At 42.0% G+C, this 23,132-nt stretch overlaps 2 protein-coding genes and 1 long non-coding RNA gene across 9 annotated transcripts in view; 1 reads left to right on the plus strand and 2 right to left on the minus strand.

Moving 5' to 3' along the window:
- Window positions 1–12,553, minus strand: part of MIPOL1 (mirror-image polydactyly 1) — a 180,856-nt gene extending 168,303 nt beyond the window's left edge. Inside the window, exon 1 of the mRNA XM_085061860.1 lies at window positions 12,494–12,553. The gene's annotated coding sequence lies outside the window, so the exon portion shown is untranslated. The remainder of the gene's footprint in view (window positions 1–12,493) is intronic.
- A 1,582-nt stretch (window positions 12,554–14,135) lies between these two features.
- Window positions 14,136–15,350, minus strand: LOC146436179 (uncharacterized). Its single transcript, XR_014852567.1, has 2 exons — window positions 14,812–15,350; window positions 14,136–14,472 (listed from the first exon to the last, which is right to left on the minus strand). It is a non-coding gene; the product is annotated as an uncharacterized LOC146436179 (long non-coding RNA).
- Window positions 14,469–23,132, plus strand: part of SLC25A21 (solute carrier family 25 member 21) — a 232,825-nt gene continuing 224,161 nt past the window's right edge. For all 7 annotated transcript variants that reach the window (XM_085061873.1, XM_085061875.1, XM_085061872.1 and 4 more), the window contains exon 1: window positions 14,469–14,836. Coding sequence is in view for 4 of the 7 variants with exons in the window: in XM_085061867.1 (XP_084917993.1) it covers window positions 14,770–14,836 (67 nt within the window). In the remaining 3 variants the exon portion in view is untranslated. The remainder of the gene's footprint in view (window positions 14,837–23,132) is intronic.

Here is a 23,132-nt window from a genome sequence, read left to right on the forward strand (position 1 = left end):
CAGTTACCACCTGTGATCTTTTGGATTCAGAGAGAACCAGAGCCCAGAAGCTCTGATACCTCCCAAAGCTTTTCACAATTGCTAGCTCTACTTTTCTATCATCTTCCCTGGGTCAAAACATCAGTCCTCACTATAACCTTTGCTATTCAACATGTGCTGTACTTCCCTGATGAATGCTTCAGGCACTACATAAAATCTCTCAAAGGACTCAGGTGCTGATACATAAGGAATGCTGAACACACAGAGGTGGTCTCCACTTCCTTCAGAGCAGCTGCCAAATTCAACTGATGCATCAAGCACATAAGAACATTGGTTATCAGTCATCTTTTTATGACGTTTTCTATGCACTGGCAGGTGCAAGACTCAGTGTTTCTGCATTTTGTTTTTAAAAACATTTAAAGACCTAGTTTAATGAAGGCTTGTCTTATTTCCCTCCCCTTTCAGTGACCAGTATATCCAGCCTGTTGATTTTACCACTCATTTCACGCATCATACAAGATTATTAAGCTCTTCTTTTGCTTTGAAGGGTAAATATTCATTGGAATGTAATTTTATGAGCATTTTGTCTTTTCAGCTTTACCCTGTATTTCACTGAAAGCTTTACTGTCAAACTTCTGAAAAAGAAAAAAATTCTCCTCTCCAAAGAAAACATCCCCTTAAAAAGAACATGAGCTAAACTTCGTAACCATGCCCTTGAAACACAGGGAAAGCTTATTTTCATAAACATTCAAGTCAAACACTTATTTTCTGCTACAGCTTCCTATTTGTGCTACTATCACTGCCTCTGGTACTAACTAAATGAAAATTCAAAGAACACAAAAACACGATGACAAAAAAAGGGCATGATCATTCTCAAACAAAACAATGATGGCTTAAGACACATTGCTAATGTCAAATATACATATTGCAACTTCATTCATATGTGAGAAGTCACTGTTGCATGGAAATAAAATTTCTTCAAAATTATGATTAAAATTTTAAAAATTGACACTTGTTGAAGTTATATTTATATAAATTTACAAATTTCTCCCTCAAAAATTTAAGCTGTATATTCATCTAAATGTCTTATCATAAATGCTGCCACAAATCTACAGAATGCTTTTCATAAGACATTCTAGAATAGAGTATTTTTACTACTGAAAAGATATGTTACTACCCATATGGTACTTTGGTGTTTTGTGGTTATACATAAAACAGTGTGGATAATATACCAGTATTCTGAATATTGCTTACATTGCTTCCAGAGCACCAAGGCACAGTTTCCCACCAACTGCGTCACTCCAGAGAGTAGCTTGTGCATGGACAAGAAGTTGTGAGGGGACAGAGCTGACCCAAACCAGCCAAAAGAATATTCCATTCCATATAATGGCATGCTTAGCAATGGAAAATGGGTAAAGCAAAGAAGGGAGTGTACCGTTTGTCTTCCAAAGCAGCTGTTGCTCTGAGACAGGCTGGACCTTGCTATACTGCAGGTGAGAGGTGGCGAGTGACTCTGTTTGCAAAAATTTTTTTGTTGTTTTTAGTTTGTTTTGGTTGGTTGTCTTGTTCTTCCTTCCTTTTCCTTTGCTCATTAAACTCTCTTTGTCTTGGACCATGAGTTTTCTTCCACTCTCCTTATTTTCTTCCCCTGCTGGCTGGGCAGAGTGGCAAGTGAGCAGCTGTGCAGGCATTTAGCTGCTGGCTGGGGTCAACCATGACTGTATATTTTCTCCCTCCAAAGCACAAGAATGTTTACAGCTGTGATTTATGTCTGTTTTTTAAAAATGCACTGAATCAGTAAGAAGTTGGAATACTGTCTAGAGCCTCCTCTCCGATTGAAACAAATAATTGGGTTTGAATGACTGGAGTGCTGTACTAGTTTGCTATCATGACCCACAGAATGGTTTCGGTTGGAAGGGACCTTGAAGATCACCTGTTTCCAAACCCCTGCCATGGACAGGGAAAAGTTCCATTAGACCTCCATTAGTTGGAAGCTCAAAGCCCCATCCAACTATATGCCATGTGAAAGAAAATCCATAATTTCATTTTTTAAAACCATAAGCAAAAGTGACTACTATGCATTAAAACAAATAAAGCAAACAAAATTATACAATTCCAGCAGAATTCTAACTCAATAATTTATTTTTGACAAATGCTTTCACAATCTCATTTTTAAGTCCACTGCCTTACATCTGAATGCCAGTTTAACACAAATAATGAACAGCAGGTAGAAACACATTTCCAAAGATTATTTCAGATTGCAATTTAGCCCAGTATTCATATAGTCATCAGACAAATCTGCAGGCTTTGAGAATGACTTAATTTTTCTTTTGAGATATAAGGTACAGTACAGGAGTGTTACAGCACAGAAATATTAGTCAGAGCAAAAACACCAGGGACCCACACCCTTCCCATTGTTTTGAAATGTAAACATTAAGACACTTGGAATTTCAAATAAAAAATGCAGGGCATATGTTATAGAAATGGCATACCTGTTCCAATCACGGAATAATACTGATCTGCCAAATATTTCAAGCATAGACTTAATGGCACAAGCCCAGCAAAAACTCCCACAAGAACAAATCCTTACTACCTATTATCTCTCAAACATTGGCCTCCTTTCTCCCTTTAACATTAAGAACTGCTATTCAAATTTTCAAATAAAATTAGCGTCTCTCTGTTTGAGAACTCTTCTCACAGTGAAATAACTTTATATACAAAACTGAATCAGGTAAACTGGTTTCTAAAGAAAGTTACAAACAACTTGGACATTTTTCCCAGTTCTACGAGTGGCCAACACAAATGTCAACAAACCGAGTCCACTGTATCATTTAGCTGAGCCACGTAACACAGCTCTGGGCGGCGGGTGTGGACACATACCGTGTGAAACAGGCAGTGTGCAAGATTAGCTACTTCTGATTTTGAATTTCTGAAACTGCTCTATTCTACAATTTTCTGTACTCAAAAAGATGGTTAAAAAAATCAGCAGTTAGCACATATGAGAAACAAAACCACAAAACTACATCCCAGAACTTATATTTTAATCTGCTTTGCAAGTTTCTTAAGAGCTTCCCATAGGCCCTGTTTTTGATGATCTCAAATGAGATTTGCCTAAGGACATGCAGATGACTCAGAAGTTAACTGAAAAAAGGTGGCAAGCCACATGAGCTCTCATCCTTGCAGCACTCTGGAACAGATCAGAGTATTTCACCCAATTTCCTGCCCGTCGTGAACACCACAAAACTGTCCCTAAGCATCTCAGCACACAGTCACTGCCCTGACTTGCACAGCTAATAGTAGACATTTAATTTTAAACTCATGTTCATTTATATGAATAAAACATATCAGAGATACACGCTCAAGAAGCCGCTCCCGCTTGGCGCTCAGGTTAGAGAGGCTGCAGGTTAGCTCACAAGACTGCTCAAGGCTGGCTGCTGGCACAGGGCTCCATCTACCGGTGTGTGATCCTGCACACCTAGGGGAAGAGCTGGTGGGGGAAAAAAAAAATCAAAATCTCAACTGCTATTTCATATCTCCGTTTGCTAATGAGATATTCAGAAGACATGAGACTATTCAGAAAGCACTACTGTTTAAGAAGAAAACAATCAACAAACTACATGCACTCACATGCTAGGTTGAAACTGTTGTACATGTATGAAATCTCTTATCCTTTAATTTTAGTAAAATGTGTCTCAAAAACTGTTCTAAAGAACCACCACTTTTCTACAAGATGCAGCATATGATTACACACTCCCAATTTAGAAGTAAAGTTTTAACTGTTCCTTCATAATGCAGGCAAATAAGCAAACACATATAACTTCCAAAAATAACTGAAAACTGCATAATATTTGCAGAATTTTAGGCATTAGAGGTGGTCTTTTTCATTTAAAAGGGAACTCCTCAAATATGCAGAAACAAAAAAAGTTTCATAAAGAGACTGCCATCAGTATTCGTCAAGGGTATTCCTGTACAGCGGCAGCTGCAACTATACTATGTCTAACTGTAAAAACTAATTTGACTACTGCTGCCACATGCAGCATTTCTCAAATTGAGCCATTTAAACCTTGCCTTAATAACCCCACTGTGCCTTCAACTCATGTCTGGGAGTGAAAAAGAGCAGTATGTTTCCCTCCCTAGGGCCCTTTGTGCCCATCAGCCAAGGTTATTGAACTCTGGCAGCAGAAGAGCAGACTAAACAGAAAGCAGCAGAAGCAGTGCTGTGCCTTCTGTGCAGAACTTCAGGAGGTGCCTGAGCTTCCCAAGGACCAACTACTGGCTGACCAGTCAGCCCAATTCTATTCTCCAAGGTATGGCTAGCAAGATCAGAAGCTGACTTAGGACCTGGTGCAGGAAAAGAGACAGCACAGAAAATGGACAGTGAGCTCTGCAACTCTACCCCACCTCTGTTCTTCTAAACATCCTGCCTCATGCTCGACACCATGTTGAAGGCAGCTAAACAGAGCTCAGTACAGGGCAAGGAAATCTTTGAAATACCCACATTCCTCACACAGTACCTAAACACAGGAAAAGATGAAACCAACTTAGCCAGGAACACCTGAAAATAACCAACGGATGGTCACAGCAAGAAGGCAGAAATGGAGCACAGAGCAGTAAAACTGAGGCTCTATGTATCATCCTATAAGGAAAGGAGAACTCGTGAACAAGGGCATCAGGGAATTCACATAGCTCCTCAGTCTTCCCAGCTTAGCTTGTTCCCCATAAATGACAGTTGAAGAGACTAATGGAAAGAAAATCTCCCACAATGAACTTATACAGCACCACAAAATGAGAACAGTCTTTTTTCTTTTTTTTTTTAATTTTAACTTGAAGAAAAAGTAGATTTTAAATCTTAAAAGTGGTTTTTCACTTAGTAAATTTGAATTTGAATCGAAATGCATTTTAAAATAAAACTGAGCAGAATGATGGGGTTGCTGATGTCTCTTTGGAACAATGACATCAATGCAGACTTGAGAAGGATATAGGCGTGGACCTACATCCTTTTTCATCATACAGTCAGGTGCAAAGCGAGAAGTTAAACTTCAAGATTCCTGTGGTTTAATGAAAATAAATACCATTACAAACAGATCCAAGAACTAAGACGCATTACATACTGTTTGTTTTTCTTCAGATATAGATCACGGGAATAGAGATATTTAACTACTTCAAGAACTAATTTTTATTTCATTTCAAGCTGTTTACACTGTCAGCAATCTCCTGGTATCACGACAACTAGCAGAGGCCAAAAAGAAAATAGAAAAAAGTGGAAAAAAATCAACTGGTCTCTGTGAAAACAGTTTTAAATTGGTATTTGATTGATCTAAGTATTTGATTGGCCTACTTTGACTACACTGAGCAACGGAATGCCTGTGACAGTTCCTGTATCACTCTTCTAGAATTATATGTAATAAAGAAATCCAAAATAAGAACACATTTCTGTAGCTCTGCAAAAAGAGCTACAGCAATTTCAATAAATCTTAAAACAGTGGTGGGTGTTTCACAGTGCCAATATCCTCATTACAAGGAAGGTACCAAGCAGCAAACTGGTCACACAGTGCTTATGTCAAACCTCAGACAAGGAAAACCACATGCTAATACTCTGCCATAATAGCAAATGGAAAAACTGCCTGTATCTGTGCACACACAAAAAGCACACTATAGAAATACATAATGAAAAATACTGCTTTGTTTCTCATGCTTGTACCTAAAAATTTACATAGTCAACACATTCCCACCCACTAATCACCTAATGCTGTAAACTCCCTGTAGTACCTGAAATTTTACTTATTTGAATGTGACTCACATGAACACACTGAGAAACAGCATCTTAAAGCAAGTCCAGCTGTAGATCACAGAAATTTTAAGTTAAGAACAGTACTTAAGAAAAGTAAGTTGTGACTTTCTAAAAGTAATACTAATAACTTTATTAAACTGTTCTACCAATACTAATGATTTTATTATGTCAATACCACTAATGGTATCATGGGATGGGTGTAATTTAGGCAGCTACAATAAGCATATATTATAATATCCAGACAGGACACTGCATTAGATTCGTATCTTCACATTTTGCCATATAATCTCTCTCAAACAGCACTAACTTTAAAAAAGAAATAGAAAAAGATGTATCATACCATTACTCAGAGAAATAAATGCTTAAAAAAAGAATGCACTCATTTATGCATAACTTCTTTCAACAGCGTTGAAGACACCACTGGAAAGTCTTAGCTTTTCTAATTATGCTCAGTTAGTGCTCTCAGATCTGCATTCAGCTGCAAGCTGAGATACCTTTTTTTTTTTTGGCAACTACATTTATCTTTTTGGCAATCAATTCCTAAAATGAAGTTAAATCTGTAATATGTAGAAAAAAACAACAAAAACATAGTACAAATTGACATTTTTGTTCCTATCAAATGCAATAGGCAAGCACTAAGAATGGTTCCAATTCCTCACCTGTTGAAACATCAGAATTAAAACAAAAGAATCAATGTTCATAATGCAAAGATTCATATATATTTAAATTAATGCATTAAAAACTGAAACAACAAAAATTGTATTTTAAATTGTGTAAAAATTCTACAAAAAAGAAATATTTCAACACTTTTCATTTCCATACACCTCAACTGCCATGCCTCGGAAAGCCCTAAGCCCTTTTCACCAAGCCAATCTAAGTGTAGGATCATTCTTTTGTTAAACTGGCAACTAAGAACATTTTCAAGTTCTAGTCCCACCAAGGGCAATTCATGCACATGCCCACACATGAAGTAACTCTTCAGCACGAAATACTCCCTTTACAAGTGGACATTTTAAATTCATAAGCTAAAGTATAAGTAACTTGTAAACTGGCTTAAATAAATTATTACCATAAATTAAAAACCTAGTCTGTTTGCTTCAAGTACAGCAGTTTTTGATCATGCGATCATGATCAAAATTCTCTCACAGTGGAGCATCATACAGCATTTTCAGAACTGTTTCTAATCAGACACAACCCTCCTCTCATTCCACAAATCCTGACAGAAACTGCCACCCCCTCTCTACAAAGACCTGATCAATAACCATGCATTTTAATCCTTCTTTGTCCTAATACTACATTACTGAGCCAGATTAGATTTTTCTAATTTATTTCACACTTAACATTTAAATTAGTGCATAGCTAGTCAGAATATTACTATTTAAATGAACATATAACTTAAAGATCAAATTCTGTCTTCAACAGATTTACATAAAAGGACAGAAAGGATAACATTTGTCTACCAGCATGTTATGCGGATCTCCTTAACTCAATTTATTACGGATTTCATGGTGCAAAAATTAATGCCCTCCAGGAGCTGAACTCATTAACAATTATTTCTTCCAAACCCACAGTGTAATCCCATGCTTCTGTGACCAATGGGAGTTTTGCCATTCACTCAAAGGGAAGTTGGATCTGTTCCTGAGTTTGCTACTCTAGCAAGAGATACTGAACAAAAGTCTGAACTGATACCACAGACACTGTCTTGACTTCTTTCTATTACATAACAGATACTATGAACCAGTACCATGTATTTTAGTCCCTGCTAGAAATAAATAGATCGATGATAATTTGAACTACCCATGAAACCAACAACAGGATTATATGTCTTTTTCAATGTGAATTTCCAGAATATATTTCAGCAACTATAATGGCAACCAGCCTGTAGTCACTCTTGGACCCTACACAGCCCTTCAACCCCTTCCCTACTCCAGAGCACACAGGAGGGCTCCTGAAAGTCATCTGGTGCATGTGTAGTAAACCCAAGTCCCAACACACCTACAAGTAGCCTCTTACCAGCCACCCGACCCAATAAACTCCTTCTACCTGCCCATTAGAGAAAAGTGCAGGTAAAGGAAAGAACTAACAAACAAAAAAGGGAAGAAAATACATGTACTCTGGTGTCCAAAATAAAGCTGACCATAGGCCACAGGTACCACAACTCTAACTTTCAAAATAAAAAGTGCTTTCAGAATAATTCCTCTGAAACACAGGAAATAAATACAACAATGCCTTCATCAAGGCTCAGCCAAGTGTAACACTGCACAGTAAATAAGCAATTTCCATGTCTAGATGTTCAGTAAAATAGAGAGTAAACCCTTAAACAACATATGATTATGCATTATGATAGGTATCCACTGGCATTCCATTTAAATGATCATGTCTGTTACTTGTACTTGGGACAGATCAGCAGTGCCTGTTTCTCACTTCAGACAAAGTTTCAAGAAATTTAATTTATTTTAGAGAACAGTAACTTACACATACGAACATTTCAAAAAATATTATTTGATTCATTAATACTACAAAAACCAAAGACCAATGCCAGCAATATCTCATGTTGTGGTGGGCTGACTCTGACTGGAATCCCAGAGCCCACCAAAGATGCTCCATCACTACCTCCTCAGCTGGACAGGGGAAAGAAAAATGTAACAAAAGACTCATGGTTTGAGATAAAAATAAGGAAAGATCACTCACCATCATGAGCAAAACACACTTGACTCAGGGAAATACCAAATTTTAAAACACCTTCCTCCTGGGCTTAACTTCATTCCAAGTTTTCTCTACTTCCTCCCCCTACTACACAGAGCGCAGGGATGGAAACAGGGTTTACAGCCAGTACATTACACATTTTCTCTGCTGCTTCTTCCTCCACAGGGGAAGAACTCCTCACCCTCCTCCCCTGCTTCAGCATGGGATCCCTCCAACAGGAGAATGTCTTCCATAAACTTCAACATGATTGCTTTCCATGGACTAATTACTCACAAACTGCTCCAGCATGAGTCCCTTCCACATGGTTCAATCTTTCATGAACAAGCTCCTCTAGCATGGGTTGCCCATGAGCCCACCCTCCCAGCAAAACTGCTCTACCATGGGCTCCTCTCCACAGGTCCACAGCACCTGCCAAGAGCCTGACACAGCACAGGTTTCCTACAGGATCAGAGGCTCCTTTGGGCACCTGCTCCAGTGTGGGGTCCTCCATGGGCTGCATGTGGATATCTGTTTCACCGTGAATGTCCACGGGCCGCAGGGGCACATCCTGTCTCACCATAGTCTGCACCACAGGCTGCAGGGGAATCTCTGCTCTGATGCCTGGAGCACCTGCTCCCTCTCCTTTGTCACTGACCTTGTCTGGCATCTGCAGAGTTGTTCCTCTCACACACTCTAACTCCCCTCTCCAGCTACAAGAGAGAATTACTACTCCCCCCCCACTCCTCCCCACTTTCTTAACTCTTATCCCAGAGATGCTACCACTGATGCTGACAGCATCGGCCTTGGCCAGCAGTGGATCCATCTTGAAGCTGGCTGGCATTGGCTCTGTCAGACAAGAGGGAAATTTCTAGCAGCTTCTCACAAAAGACCCTCTGTAGCTCCCCTGCTAAAGAACCTTGCCACATAAAGCCAAAACACATATAAACGGTTTTCAAAATTTTAATATATAACATTCATTAATATACCAAAGGCCACGACTCTGCAGAAACTGTCAGTTTGCATTTTAACCTGTCCCTAAAAGACAAAGATCACATCAAGAATCATCAGGGAAAACAGAAGCCTGCAGTTATGAAGCTAGCAGGGAGCTTCCTCACGAAGCTAGCAGAGGGCATGCCAAGCATCCTATCACTTAAAAAACTGGTGACTGAAAGCAGCAGAGCATCATCTTAACAACTGAGCATTCACACTGGTTCTTTCCATAGCTGTATTTCTTCTGCAAATAAAGGTTTAAGGCTGTTTCTCTTACTCCTTCAAAACCATTTTCTTTTCAAAGGAAAAGGAAAAAAGGTAGCAATCATACTTACAGGAATATCTGTCAGTTGCAACATTAACCTGTAGTTACATCTGTCAATAGACAGCAGCCCAGAAGGGTTGTTTGTTTGTTTTAAAGGTAAGTTTCAAAATGTCAATTGCCCACATAGGATAACAGATGCAAAAGTGAAAAGAAGCCTCTGCATTGATTTGGGTAACCTGCACTTAAGTGAGCATCAAGTCAGACCACCAATATGCATATCATTTAAAACCATTTCACTGCCATCAACATACAGCATCTACTCTGCCCTACATTTGGCAGACTAAAAAGGAGGTAGCATAAAGATCCATTAGGATATCTGTCAAGCTCACTACTGATTTTACACAAAACTATGATCTATAGGCAGGATGCTCTCCCCCTTTACCTCACATGTATCTTCTTTAAATTCTAATGAATAATTTGTTGATTATTTCCATGGAAAACTATTAAACCTGTATTTTCTCTTGCCCCCTAACTCCTCCTACCAGGATCTGAAAACTCCCTTACTTTTCTACTAACCCAGGCACCCTCAGAAACTAAAACCCCTACAAACTGCAAAAGGCTTCATGTGGGCCATGGGGCATCAGCACTGTACTCCTATATCTGCCAGTAATACAATGTGTTAGATTTGTCTTGCTGCAAGAGAAATACTAAGCCTGAAACAAAAACTTGGTTTGTTTCTTACTGGTCAGGAAAGAGTTTAACACCATTATAATTAATTTCTAATTTAGCATCATCAAGAATGACTTCTAATGCACAGGGAGATAGATAAACAGAATGAGAAAAAAAGTAACATTTCCTGTTCCAAGGCAGGTAAACTAATAATTAAAAGAGAAATTAAGTAAATACAGAAACAAAGCAGAGAAACAAACAAAAAGGCAAGAAGTCTAATTAGTTATGATGTGAAAACCAGGGAAGAGATTTTTAAAATTTAGTTTATTATCCACTGCTATTGGACAGTAGTCCCCAATAGAAACAGTAATGGGAATCATCCTCTAAAGAACCTGCAGTATCACTGCAAGAAAACCCATAATAACTACAGATACCATTAGCAGCAACTGTCCCTACATTCTTAAATCCTACACATAATTTCATCTCCCAATCCCTCTCTTCACTTTTCATGCTGCAACCAGAACTGCAGCAACTTGTGCTCAGCTGGACAGGCAAGACAAATTTATCACTTTGAAGATCCTGAAATCAGTACTAATCCCTGTACCAGTGACAAGGCAGAAGAGCTTGTATCCATCAAATTGATGGCACCTCACTGGTGTACACAGCTCTGTCACACAGCTGAAGAATCCTGTCTTGAATGACAACATTCTAGGTACTAAAGAACAAAATAAAACAAAACTACCACATACGCAGCATGTTTAACTAGCATGATAGTTTCAATTCTCGTTGAACCTCAAAAGATGTGTAAATTAGTGCTACAATATATTTAAATAAACAAATAATCTAAAACAAGTGGTTTCAAGTTAAACCAAAGCTGTACATTCCCAGAACAAAATTGGTCAAGTATGGATGCTCAAGGACAGGTACAAGAACACGGCAAGCACATCCCTAAAACCCACAGATCCTAGAACCCCCAAGATTTGCAGCTCTGAGATCTTCTGAGCCAGAAGCACGTTGCTGTGGTTAACCAATTCTTCTTCCACAGCTAGAGCACGGCAATTTAAGACTGTTCTAACTGTAGTTAGAACTTGCTGGAATATTCAAAAGCAACGACGGTGCTACAGAGCACCCTGAATTCCCAAACTCGGGCTGAACAAACTCCTACAGCAGCACAGCTCCGATCAGCTCAAACCCCTGAAGTTGTAGCTAGACCCAGCTGTAGTTTTTCTACGGACAAACATGTGAGGGTGCGTTGCCTCAGGTAAAATACTCCTTTGGGTACATTTGCTGAATGTTTTTCTCCCAAACTGCTCACACTGAGAAACCATAACCTTTTTCCTCAAAAGAAACACAAAAAACCTCCACAACATCATCAAGAATTCTGACTAGCAGGACTTACAATACGAGCTGAGGCATACAACTCATCCGGATTTCCTAAGCAGTTTTTTTTGAAAAGTCGTAAATATTAAAAAAAAGCACAAACTTTATTTTGGAAAGTTCTTTTGGTGCGGTTTTTCCCTTTTTTTTTTTTTTTTTTTTCCCCAAATGTACTACTACAACGCTGAGTGTCCTCCACAGTTTGTTCTCATCTGACACTAATGATCCAGCACCGACAATGAGTCCTGAATTTACTCGGGGCAGGTTTCATCTCGGACTGTCCCGGCTCCCTTCCCAGCGCTGCCCGCTCCCGGGAGGCGGCAGCGCGTCCGTCCCTTCCCTTCCCTCGCCGCTCAGCCGACAGCCTCCGGGACCCAAATCGCGCATCCCCGCACGGGAAACTTGCTTCCCCTGTCTCCAGCCGCGGAGAGGGCGGCAAGTCGGGCAAGCCGGGGCCGCCCGGCGGCCACCGGAGGTAATATGAACCCAGCCGAGGGGCTGCCACGGTACACGCAGCCGGTCAGCGGCGCAAGGGCCTGGCGGCGGCGCGGCCCCGGGGGCGGAGGAGGCCGGGCAGGGCCGCTTGCCCGCGGGGAGGCGCAGGGGGCAGAGCGGCACGACCCAACGCCGCCTCGGCGGGACGCGCCGCCGCCGCCGGGCCCCGCCGCAGAGGATGGGGCGAGTTCCCGCCCGGGTGCCGCGGGGCGGCTCCGTCCCCGGCCCCGCCGCCCCGTTACCTGCGCGCTCCGGCCCCGCCGCCGCCTCCGCAACAAAGCCGCGGGCGGGCGGGGGAGGGGCGGGCACGCGCCCGCCGCCCTCGGGAGCGCGCAGCGGCGGGGCCGCGGCCCGGAGGCGGGGCGAGGCGGCGGGGCCGGGGCGCGGGGGTGGCACCGCCCTGCGGGAGGGAGAGGCGGCGCGGCGGGGCCGGGCGGGGAGCTAGGGCCGAGGGGTGGGTTGCGGGTCTCTCCTGCCCGTCCTGTCCCCGCGCGGGGAGCTGCGGTTTCCTTCTCGGGGTGTTCGCGCTGGTGTGCTGCTCAGGATGGACGGAATTCCCTACTAATGGACGCAGTTACCACAAAAAAAAGACTGATCCTGCCAGGGATATCGAGGAAAAGAATGGAGTGGCGCTCATGTACTGGTTTGGGAAGAGGCCATATGGAAATAGGATTAAGCCTAGAAGTGCTTTAGGAAACCTACACAGTGGGAAGGTTGCCCTTTGCGGGGGAGGAGGGAGGGCTAGATGGAAAATTAGGGAGATGTGCCATATGTAAAAGAGACTTCCAGCTGGGGAATTGAATTAAGGTGCATAGATTTGGTGCTTGAATACTGTGGAACAAGCTTAATAGTTTCCTAATAAGAGATGTTTTGGGCTTTTTTAAAGGAGCATGTTTTACGCTGCTGTGTAAATATCTACGTAACTTACATGCGCTCTGACCATTATTGTTCAGTTTCTTCATGTAAACCTTCCTTTTGTTGCAGTGACACCTCCTGCAGAAAACAAATCTATCTGACCAGTTTCTGTACCCTCTGATCAACTCCAAATTCTCATTGCTGTGAAAATACTGCAGCAAGTCCACCTTAATACTAGATTTGCTATTTGTACCCAAGGGAACATTTCATGGGGAGACCTGCATCTCTGAACAAAACGTAATGATGCTTCAGCAACTGCTTTTTGATGATAGGGTACACTGGAGACTTGATCATCCAGGAATATTTATTGAGCAGCAGTCTCGAGGAGCCAAACCAAGGGAACTAAGGCAAATGCTAATGAAACATTGAAGTTGAGATTTTAATTAAAGGTCAGCACATTCAAGGTTTATTAATTTAAAGGAGTTATTCTGTATTCCCACAGCAATCTGCACTCAGTTCTTACATAGATCAGAAATTCATGTTATTATTTGTTGATGCATTCAAATGATACATCCGAATGCTATACCTGAGTATTATTCCTTTTTGCAATTAGGGTCTTGGTCTTTTAACACTTTATTAACACTTCTCTGTCTATTTCTCTATTTCACTCTTCTATTTCTGTCTATAAACCTGTTTTCCCCTAATGTTGGTTCTACATTACAAAAGGCTTCATTTCCTCTCAAGCTTGGAACCTCTATTCAGTTAGCAACATTTGTTGCTGGACTATCACAAAACATTCGCAGGCATTCTGAAAGCTAATGCGTCAGAACACCTCTGTGAACTGTCCTGCCCTTCAATGGTGCCACCTTTGGGGTGAGTTCGTGCTGTCCCCCACGTTGTACTCTGGCATCTTCTGGAAAAGCAGAGATTTGCCTTGCTGGAAGCAGTGTTGGGGGCTGTCGACAATGGCACAACGCACTTCAAGCCCGTGCCTTGTCATCGTTTTGTTTACTAAGACGGGCCAACAGATCCGTGTAACACATATAATAGTTACTCTCCAAGTGACAAAATATCCGTGTCCTTTGAACATCGAAGAGTTGGATCCAGCGTTTAGACTAAAGGTTTTAAAACGACAGAACGCTTCAAAAAGACAGCCTGTGAGCCGAGCGGCACTACAAGTTGAACAGCAGAGGATGTGCGGTGTTAGATGGGTCCCAGCAGCGGTGGGGGAGCAGGCTTGCTGTGGCACCAGCCCCGAGGCAGGAGTGCACGGCCCGAGCCTGAGCAGGCGACTCGCTCACAGTGACAGAGCCTCGCTCCCCGCCCCAGCCTGGGCGATCCCAGCGCCGGCCGTCCCGGCTCTGCCCTGATGGGGAGAGAGAGGCTGCCGCTTTCCCGGCTGGAAGCGATCGCCAGTAGCTGCGAGCCCGCGCCCTGCCCGAGGCCGCCCTCTGCCCGGGGCCGGCTGCCAAAGGCCGCCGCGGGGCCGCGCAGCCCGGCGCCCCCGCCCCCGGCGCTCTCGGCCCCCCCTCCCGCCCGCAGATAACGGCGGCTCCGCGGCCCCCCCGGCTCTTCCCCACCCGCCCAGCGCGGACTCGGCCCGGCTCGGAAGCCGCTCTCCAGGCGCCAGCTGCCTCTCGTCGCCGCCGCGGCGCGGGCAAGGATGGCTCGGCAGCCCCGGGGCTTTCTGCAGGAGGCCTCTCACCAAGTCGTCGCCGGAGGCTCGGCGGGTGAGTGGGCGCTTTCCTCCTGGGCGGGAAGGGTCTGCCCGTCCCCCCGCCGGCGCTCCGCCAAGTTGAGGCGCAGGCGGCCGCGCCGCCTCCCCTCGCCGCGCTGCTCAGGCGGCGGGGAACGAACCGGCTCAGCGAGGAACGAACCGGCTCAGCGGCGGCTCCTCCCCCGCCGGGCGGCGCGGGCGGGCCCCGAAGGCGACTCAAGCCCGGGGGTCCCGGGGGCAACTTCTGTAGCGGTGCTCGGTCGCCGGTGAGGCTCCGGGGGCGAAGAGGCTCTCCCTGGCTCCGCGGTGTATCTGCACCACACACGCCCTGCAGCCCCTCGGGCGATAAGGGCGGCTGGCGGGCTCCTCACAACGGCGGAGCGCCGCTGTCCCTGTGCGCGGCTCTGCTGCACAGCCGGCACGAAGGCTGGAGCCGCGCTCGGGGAGGCCGCAGCGGGGATCCGCCTCCGGCGCCTGGGTGCGGGACAGAGAACGTAGCTGTCCCGCTCAAACGCCTTCCCCGTGGCGCTCTCCGTCGCTGAGTTACTGAGACACCAGTGCAGGGCTCAGTGGAAATGTGTTTCTGTGGGTTTTTTTTTAACACCTGTGGGAATGCCGGCGTTACTAATCACTCTATTTGTACTGCAAACTACAAATGACAAAATCGTACGTGTCTGTTTAGCAATGAAAGCATTGCTGGTCAATTTCGTCAGGTTTCTTAACTAAATAGTAGTGAAACTGAAATATTTAAGTTGGCCTGCAGTGGATTTTAACACGATATCCTGCTCTTTCAGTGTGTATAAATCCTGTTAATATTTCAGCTATGTAGTGTGTTTTTAAGAGTTCTTTAGTGTCTCTTCTGAGGTCTAAATGCTGTTTGTCATACTGTGTTTTACATGAAAGAGAAAAACTACATGGTAGTGTTGTTGTGTCTCATGTAATGCTTCAGTGTAATGTGTGCAAGGAAAATTCTCCTGTGTGTTCCTGAGACCTGTTTGGTTGTGACACTACATATGAGCTGGTCTTCCATACCCTCTAATTCCCCTGATATCCCTAGATCCAATTCTATGCATTCCTGCCACCAACACACGTTTGAGCACTTTCTTTTCATGCTAGTGATTCTGTATGCCCTTAGTTTTCAGTCTTCTGCTTTGACAGAGATATTGTAGCAGAAGTGGAGAAGTCTGCTGTCCCAGTGTATTGTATGACTGCTGTCCCTGCCCTTCCAGTGTATTATATGACCGTGTATGTAGGTTTTCTGCAGCCTTGGAAATTCTAAGGGTTTTTTATGTTCTGCTTGGTACCACCCTACTCTTCCTATAGGAGAGAATGGAAAGGTTTAATCTGTCCTAGACTGTTGAAAGCCCTTCATACCTGAAGGGATAATGAGGTGTTTTGCCACCAGATGTTTTGCAAGATGACAGATTTATCTGCCCTTAGCAGTTGGCCTGTGCCTTAGTGATTCAGATTGATCTAATGCACTATCTTAACCATCCTCTGGCAGCAGCCTGTTTTCGTTACAGGCTCTCTTTGTAGAACAGACTGTCTAACACACCAGGAAGAAAATTGTCATTTAGATAAAGGAAAAGTTTTACAGAAAGACTACAGTTGGAAAAATAGTGTGTTTAAGGGTGGTGTAGAGAAAAGACAGCATGAAAAATATTTGGTAATCTGGTAGGCATGAGTATTAGGGTGAGAGAATTTTCAAGGAGACAATTGATCTGCATGAAACACTTTTAAAAAAAAGGTATAATATGAGAGGCCTGTTATATCTAGTCCAGAGGCGTAATGTTAAGTATGGTGGCAACCTTTTGCTTAATCTCCTGTCATGCAGGCAAGTTCCTTAGCCTTAAATTCGTGCAGAAATTTCTGTTCATTGGTTTTGAAATAAACCAGTAATGACTGTTCTGTAAGTCTGAACAACAGTAAAATTTACCAGGGGATTGTTAGATGTGTGGTTCAAATGGGAGCTCTAAGGTGTTAGAGGGAAATGGCTCAAACCTGAAAACTTCCTTGACAGATGCTTAAAAGTCAGTGGTGTATTTTCCCGCTAATTTATAGAGAAAGTAGAAGGTGAAGGCTGGAGCTTTGAGGTCTTCAGTCTAAAGGTTAAATTTCTCAGGCAAGTGTAGATCCAACATGGAAAAGGTGGAAGCAGGAAAAAAAGAATTGAGGGCATGAGCTGTTGATACTGTAGTTAGGATTTCATCTTAGGGAGGGATTTGGTTTCCTGACCTTAGTTTCCTGTTATTACTTTGACAACCCTATACTGCATTTGGCTGTCTCTGCAGAAGGACATAGGACTCTTGTAGATGCTTGTTATGTTTCCTGGCCTCATATGAATGCCACAGACATCCTGGAGTGACTTTGCTGTCTGTACCACAGCTTGGTGTTTAGAAGGAAACAAAACCAAAGAAACAAACAAAATCACCCCCCAAACCCCCCAACCCACTCAAAAGCATAAATTAATCTTAGTTAAGCTGTTCCTAAGAAAGATGCAGTGACTTGGACTCTGTCAAAGCAATGACGGGAAGGTACTGAGGTGGTTGGAAATGAACAGCACAGCTCAATAGGTGTAATTGAAGGGTCAGAAATATTGTCTGCATAGGTAAAATGAGAGGTTATTTAGCATCTGCATGGCTGATGCAAAAGGATCTGATAAGAAGTAATTCTGCTAGGTCGAGTGGAAAATTATTAGAGATAAGTCTAAGGTGACAGAACAGGAAAAAAGGCATTTTTTGATGCTTCATGGAAAGTGACAGGACTTGTTCATGGACTTAATAAAGACAGGGGAAGAGGAAAGAAAGAAATCAAGCATGACCCCTAGTCTACAGGACTGATAAAATGTAAGATACTGGCGTGCTGGAGGAAGGAGAAAAGAAAGTATTCGGTGTTTTAAGAGAAAATATTTAAACATACCTTTGGCTGTCAGAGGCATTGCTAAGTTAAACTTGAACAGCTCTCTGCTGTAATTGAACTGTAAAACTCAAGCATGACAGATCTCATGCATATTTTGTCTGTGGCAAGGGGTGCATGTGTTTTCATGCTGCTTGTAATCTGACTTCATGTGAAATGGAAAGCTGTGCTTCCTGAGGGCGAACTAAATTTTAAACATGAACAAAGTCTTACTTGGTCTTGGCTTTGGTTACTTCTGCTGGCATTGTTTGTTCCCATCTTTCATATTCCTTAATGAAGGTTAAAAACATAATTCAAAATACTTGGTTTGCTTGCCTGGGTATATGGCAATAGTGAGGAAAAGGACTTTGAAATGTAATTGGGACACTTCGTTAGTAAGTTCAGGCCCTTCTAGTACAGGGAACTGCAGACATACTCCTTTTCTCTAGTGGTTAATTAGTAAGCTAAGGCATGTGTGGAATTTCTGGCAAAAAAATTAAGCAGAAAATAAACTCTAAACTGTAAGGATCACTGTGAAAAAGAACAACTTGGGAGCCTCTGATTTCCTCAGATTTAGAGCAATTCTTCAAAAGGTTATTTGAGAAGTTCACTCAATGCAGGGTTCAAGTCACAAGAAGAATTGTTTGTCTAAAACTCAAAAATAAAAAACATCCTTGTTTTGCCTGCCTGTATGGAAAAGGCAGAAATTAAAACAATAGTGTTTCATACAAAGTCGATGGGTATTTCTTTCCTCGTGGAGAGGAACTGAATAATGCAAAGTATGTTATATGATACCCGGATTAATTTGTCAAGACATCCTTGAAACAGAGTGCTGAGTCAGTTTGAATGATGAAGTGCAAATGTCATAAACAATTGCTCAGATACCCTTGGCACAAAGAAGGCAGTGGCTGGATATCGTTACCCTGAAGCTTTTAGGATGCCTTTACTTCATATAGGTGTGTTCTTGTTTTTTAATAACAAAAGACTGCAGATGGAGACAATTAGCTAAAACCACAGGTAACATAAATAAAATCTAATTTATGTTTAGTTGTATGATCACCTCTCTTTGTTCCATACATGTGAAAATAACCTGCAAACATTTTTAATTTTGAGGGTAAAAATTTGAAGAATTTATTTAATATATGTTGTAAGTGATGAATACAAAGATTACATGTTTTTCACATCTGTAATATCTAACTGATCTTTAAATATTTTTCTGCTGAAAATTCAGTGTGTCTCTTTGCCTAATTCCATTAAATAAATGAACATGTACTGTAAAATGAATATGGAAAAGTCAGAACAAAATGAGCTTTAAAATAAAATAATTACTTCATAAGTAATTGAGGCAGATCTTTTTTTCTCTCTATTCTTCATATTTTCATGAAACAGCAGGGTTTCTGCCTCTCTGTACCTCTCACCTTCAATTTTTTTATATTTAAAAAAATTTTTTTTAAAGAGTTAGCTTTCCAGCTGCATTGAAACCTAATAGGATTTGGGAGTCTAATTCTCTTAAGCTCCTTTGAAAGTCCAAACCTTTTCTCTTGAGAGGTGTTTTATTTCAGGAGTAGACAAAGTTGATTAACCTGGATAGCAGCAACTCCTTTGAACCAAATCTATAAGCAGGAAAGCCACTTGTCAAAGTAAGACTGTCAAATGCAAATACAGTATTAAAACAAGTGTTTTGTTTTCCTGTTACTAAAGGCAACAGGCAGACAAAAATCATTACAAGGTATACTAGCCAGCATATTCTATGAAGCACCTTGGATTATTTGGATCCTATGAATGGTAGAGGGAGCATTGTAATAGATGTACAGGAAACAGTTGAAACTGGGAAAATTGTCTAATTATTCCCCTCCCCCTCCCATGTTTAACTAATTTGTTTTTATTTTTATGACAGTTTTCTGGGAGTTAAAATTAGGGGGAGTATTCTGTGTTTTCTTGGGTGCTGTTCTTCTTGCTTTTAAGCCACACAATTGGCATTCATATGTTACTAAAATAATCAGTTAATGCTTAGAGGTAATTTCAACTGGCTAAGCACTGAGCTACACCTTGTAACTATCTTGACTTGAAACCATAATAATTTAAAGTGCTTAAACCTTCATTTCTCCCTTTCTCTGAAGTCTCTTAAGGCTGAAATATTATCTGAGGCCATGGTCAGATTATCTGAGTACATGCTCAGTGTCTTTCACTGCCTTGATTTGGTGTTTAGGATGTTAGCAAAGACTTTACATTAAAAAGCTGAGGATGGGAAGCAGTCAAATAGTGTTCATTTCAAGGAAACATTCTACAAGTACTCCAAGGATGCACACTTGCTGCAATGCTGGTCTGAGAAATTAATAGCGTGCCAACCTAGTGTTGGATTTTGAGGTTTTGAGGGGAGTTGCTTGGTTGGCAATATGGTGACAAGAACTTTGGGTCAGAGAAGACCAGAACAAGGTTAAGTGTGTATAAGCTGAAATATCAGATATCCTGAAGCTCCACCAGTATGCTTGTAGAAATTGGGAGGAGAGAGGAACAGTCAGGAAGTTAAGACTTGGAAAGATTTCTGTTTCTGGTCAGACAATCATCCACGCACTCTGTGTTTTATGAAACATGCAGGAAATAAAATGCAAAATACCTTTGCAAGGTCTGTGTAACCCCTATTGCTTTCATCATTATACAGTTTAAAGAGGGAATACAGTATTCAGGATCGTTTGACTTCAGTGGGTCTCTGGAAATAAGGAAGACGCACTAGGGAAGTTGAGAGAAACTGGTGCTAGTTTTGAAGCCCATATGGTCGAATTGTTGGCTTTGCTCTCCTAGGCACTTAAAGACCATGCAAGGTGGTATTTTTCAATCCTCTAGAATAAAGCTCCATGCTGCAGGCCAGTGCAGTGATCAGCAGCTGAAGGTATGCAGCATGCCATGGAATGAACCAACTGAATTTAGCTTGTGAACCATTCCCAGTGGAAATTTTTAAGAGTATATTCCTACCTACTACAGCATTTCAAACTTTAGTTCTGTAACATTTTTCAGTCTCTGAGCCTCCCCGTTTCTACCAGCTGATAATTCTAAAAATAGACCCCTGAATCTAAAAGGCAGATTGGACTGTTTGCTTTGTATGCTTCTAATTTAATTAAATGTTATTGAGTCGCCACAGAAAACCTTGTGTAATTTTAGTGGAAACTAATGAAATCCTCATGAGCTTTCATATACTTTGCTGAATATGCAAAGCCAGCAGCTAGCAAAATTCCGCTAATTTTTCAGACAGTTAGGTAATTTGAAGAAGCAATGGCCTTGCAATATAGTTTTAGTTTAAAAGCAGCAAAGGAAAATTGCTATGTAGAATCTTGGAATCATAGAGTGGTTTGGTTTGAAAGGGACCTTATAGATCATTTAATTCCAATCCTCCTGCCATGGAGAGGGATGACACTCACTAGATCAGGTTGCTCACGGCCCCATCCAGCCTGGCCTTGAACATTCCAGGGGTGCAGCATCCACAGCCTCCCTGGGCAGCCTGTTCTAACACTTCAGTGCCCTCTGAGTAAAGAATTTCTTCCTAACATTTAATCAAAAAACTTCCCTCTTTCAGTTTAAAGACATTGCCCCTTGTCTTGTAACTATCTTCCATATAAAAAGTTCCTTTCCCTCCTTTGTGTAAGTCCCCTTATGGTACTGGCAGGCCACAATAAGGTCTCCCTGGAGCCTTCTCTTTTCCATGCTGAGCAGCTCTAACCCTCTCAGTCTGTCTTTGTAGGGGAGACACTCCACTCACTGTCATCTTTGTAGCCTGCTCTGGGCCTGCTCTACAGGTCCATGTCTTTCTTATGCTGAAGACCCCAGAGCTGGATGCAGAACTCTTGTGAGGTGTCACAAGAGCAGAGGGGCAGAATCAGCTCCCTCGACCTGCCCCTGCTGCTCTTGATGCAGCCCAGGATATGGTTGGCCTTGTGGATTGCGGGTGCACATTGCTGGCTCGTGTCCAGCTTTTCATCCACAAGAATCGCCAAGTCCTCTGCAAGGCTGCTCTAAATGACTTCTTGTCCCAGCATCTACTCATGTCTCTACTCACCTGACCCAGCTCCAGCACCTTGTACTAGGATATCTTGAACTTCGTGACGCACTTGTAGGCCCACTTGTCAAGTTTGTCCAGGTTCCCCTGCATGTGATCATCCTGAAAAGAAGAATTTTTTGGTCTGTGGACTCAGAAGTAGCTCACACCAAACTGCTTATTGAACCTGGGGATTACATTTCAGACTTGCTCTGGTACTCACTTGGTTTGAGAATCCTGCAGCAACCTCATCAGTCCCAGAGTGTCTTTGTTCCAAATGATACACTGGGGAAAATGAATAGTTGGCTGAGCTTTATTTAGTCTGGCATTTATTTAGTTGGCCAATGGGTAAAAAAGTTTTCATGCTCAGAATCCTCTGTGGATGTGATAAGGTATTTATCCTTCAGATTTTGTATACATGGTATACATGAGGGTTTTAAGAAAGGGTATAAATTTTCTATTGTTTTTATTGTAATTTTTTTTTCCCAAAAAACCCTCACCCCTCCTCTCCCACCGACCACAAAACCCCCGTCAAAACTACCAACTTTACACCTAGAAAACTATTTGCACGCATTCGTTCTAGTGCCCACAAGATGGCAGTGCAATACTACAATAAAGTGCTAAATGTGCTTTTTTTTTTCCCCTATGTGTGACAGAGCGATAAAGATGTATGCTGAAGCTGTTGCAGATAAGATTAGCATATGTAATTTTGGATGATAGTATGTGAAATAAAAGCTTAAAGATATAAAACAAGTAGTGATCAATAAATGCTGATTCTGTATGTGCACTGCACAACCGATGGCACTCAATTTGACTTTCACTGGATTAACCACAAGAATTGTAAATGGTATCACTGGTAAAGGTCAATAGCTGGTTGTAAAGCTAAGATACCATACATAAATAAAAGAACTTGCAATACATTCCTGTCCTGGTAGAATTAATATGCAAATAACGACTCATTTCCACAGTGAGGAATTTGAGTCTTGATTATTTTCATTTCAGCATACATTTTATGCAATATTGCAGAAATCTCATCAAGCTCTCAATGCCCATCTATAAGCAAAGACTGCTGTGTGACACACTGCCGTAAGCCTCTGTTAACTTCCTTCAAGTAAGATAAGCAGTTCTTCAAAACAAACTATAAAATTTTGTTGTCAGATTTTAAAGTTAAATAATATTGTAGAATAGTGTATGTTAGACATGTAAAAGCAGCTAGGTATTCAAAATTATTAATGCTGGAGAATGCCTGTTGTAAAGTTTATTGGCAAAAATGCTTTGTCTGCAGAGGCAGTTCTGAAGCTGTTACAACTTCTGTGAGCCAAGATTATATTGGCACAAAGAACAATTTTTCATTACTGTTTATTGTTTCATCAGTTGTGCTTAG

Source organism: Lichenostomus cassidix, chromosome 5, assembly GCF_008360975.1.
Source record: "Lichenostomus cassidix isolate B80296 chromosome 5, HeHo_3.0, whole genome shotgun sequence".
In the NCBI taxonomy this organism is placed as follows: Eukaryota; Metazoa; Chordata; class Aves; order Passeriformes; family Meliphagidae; genus Lichenostomus; species Lichenostomus cassidix.